This window comes from Austrofundulus limnaeus, unplaced genomic scaffold, assembly GCF_001266775.1.
Source record: "Austrofundulus limnaeus strain Quisiro unplaced genomic scaffold, Austrofundulus_limnaeus-1.0 Scaffold25, whole genome shotgun sequence".
In the NCBI taxonomy this organism is placed as follows: Eukaryota; Metazoa; Chordata; class Actinopteri; order Cyprinodontiformes; family Rivulidae; genus Austrofundulus; species Austrofundulus limnaeus.
The window spans coordinates 2,663,684-2,665,589 of record NW_013952427.1 but is presented as its reverse complement, the minus strand read 5'-3'; the positions used below and the strand labels follow the sequence as shown (position 1 = coordinate 2,665,589).

Below are 1,906 nucleotides of genomic sequence, written 5' to 3'. Positions count from 1 at the left end.
CCAGTTAATTTAAATCACAACTGGATCTCAAGATGTAAAATATTAATACTAAGAAAAAATAATAAAAAACACATAGAAGTTGAAAAAATATATATAACTAGAGAATTTGCATTTTCTGCAAAAATACACCATGAATGCTTAAGGCTGGAAGATTTTAGCAGAAAAAAATTGCAATTTGTTGTAAAATAGCCAAAAAATCTGAACTTAGCAGAAAAGTGGCTGAAAAAGCTTAGATAAAGAAAAAAGCACATTTGCTGAATTAAGCAGTAAATTTCCACAAGAAGGTGAATTTAGCTATAAAAAAAGGTCAAATTAGCTGTCATTGTCTTAAAAAAGCAGCTGAAAGAAGCACAAAATGGTTTAAATTAGCAGAAGAAGTTGAAAAAAACAGAAAGATGACTGTAAAACAAGGGAAAAAAATTAAAAAAGAAGCTGATGGAAGCTTAAATTAGCATAAAGAAGTTAAAATAACAGAACCAGAACTAAAGGTGTACAGTAAAGATTTATAATTATTTTTGAAGGATTTTAAATGTGTTGAAGACACCGTCATTCATTTTCAATGAGAAAGAAAAAAAAGAGTATAAATTGCTGAAGTCCAAAAAGTCATAGCCAGAATGTCCTGAAAGAGCTGAACAGTTTGATATATAAATAGTTGAAACAGCACAAACATTGTGGAACGACAGAAGTATCAAAAAATATACGGCAGAAGAAGKGATCGTTTGAATAATGAGAATGTTTGATAAGCATTCACTCAATAATAGTTCCAAACACTGCAAGTGGCAGAGTGTGAGGATGTTGTTTCGACTAAAAAAATAGTCATTGTGACTCCGACAAATTTAATTTCATTATAAATTTTTGGGTTTAGTGTTAAAGAATTTATTTAAACATTTATTTCTAGTAAATCTGAGTCTGATTCACTATCATTTTAAACCTCACACCGTCCTTCCTTTTAACTGACTCAGCTCGTCATGACAAACTGATTGRAAGCTGCAGCTTTAAAAAAAACAGATTTTCATCAGGATTAAACTATCGTTTCTGTCTTTGCCACATTGCTTAAAAGTTTATACTTACAAATCAAAGTCAATAAAGACCCTGGAAAATCAGTTAAATCTGTAATCAGCCTGTGCAGCTTTAAATATTGAAAAAAAAAATCAGTGTGACATGTTGTAAACTTCAGGTTTTATGACAGTTGGGTGATTAATGTCCACATATGAAACAAACATGCTCTTGTTTTATTACCTTATGTGCAAACTGCATGGTGAAACACATTTACCTTGATGGTGTCCAGAGCCAGCTCAATTACAGCACACTGTTTGGGTGACAAAGCCTTGGCCTCTTCACGAACCATGTGCTCCTAAACAGGAGGGGAAAAAAAACAAACACAAAACACAGTGACTAATCCCTCCAAGAGATTCTAACCTCAGTTAGAGAACATAACTGGGTTAAAACATGCTGTACCTTCAGCTTGGACAGCTGTCCCAGCTCCTTGGCAGCATTGAAGATGAGCTGAGTGCCCTGAAAGAAGCAGAAAGAGGAAGTAGAGGTAGATAAAGCTTTGTTATTAACATGACACAAAGGACAGCAACGGTTCTGACACACACACACACACACACACACACACACACACACACACACACACACACACACACACACACACACACACACAAACAGCTGCTTTACACACGTCACACTACTTTTTCCCTTCAAGAGCTGCTTTCACATTATTCTGTGTTTTATTCATTTCACAACAAACTGTTGCAGAAACACACAAACACAGTAGACATTTCAGAAACAAAGAAGGAAAAATGACTCAGCTGATAGTGAGGGAAAGAAAGTTTACACATTTATGTTGTGGAGAACATGCACACACACACACACACACACACACACACACACACACACACAC

General features: G+C 34.8%; 1 protein-coding gene across 1 annotated transcript in view; it reads right to left on the bottom strand.

The window, feature by feature from the left end:
- unc13a (unc-13 homolog A (C. elegans)) overlaps nucleotides 1-1,906 on the bottom strand; it is a gene marked incomplete in the record, with an annotated part of 63,516 nt that overhangs the window by 10,417 nt on the left and 51,193 nt on the right. The window contains 2 exon segments of the mRNA XM_014004609.1: nucleotides 1,274-1,354; nucleotides 1,459-1,515. Coding sequence (XP_013860063.1) covers nucleotides 1,274-1,354; nucleotides 1,459-1,515 — 138 coding nt within the window.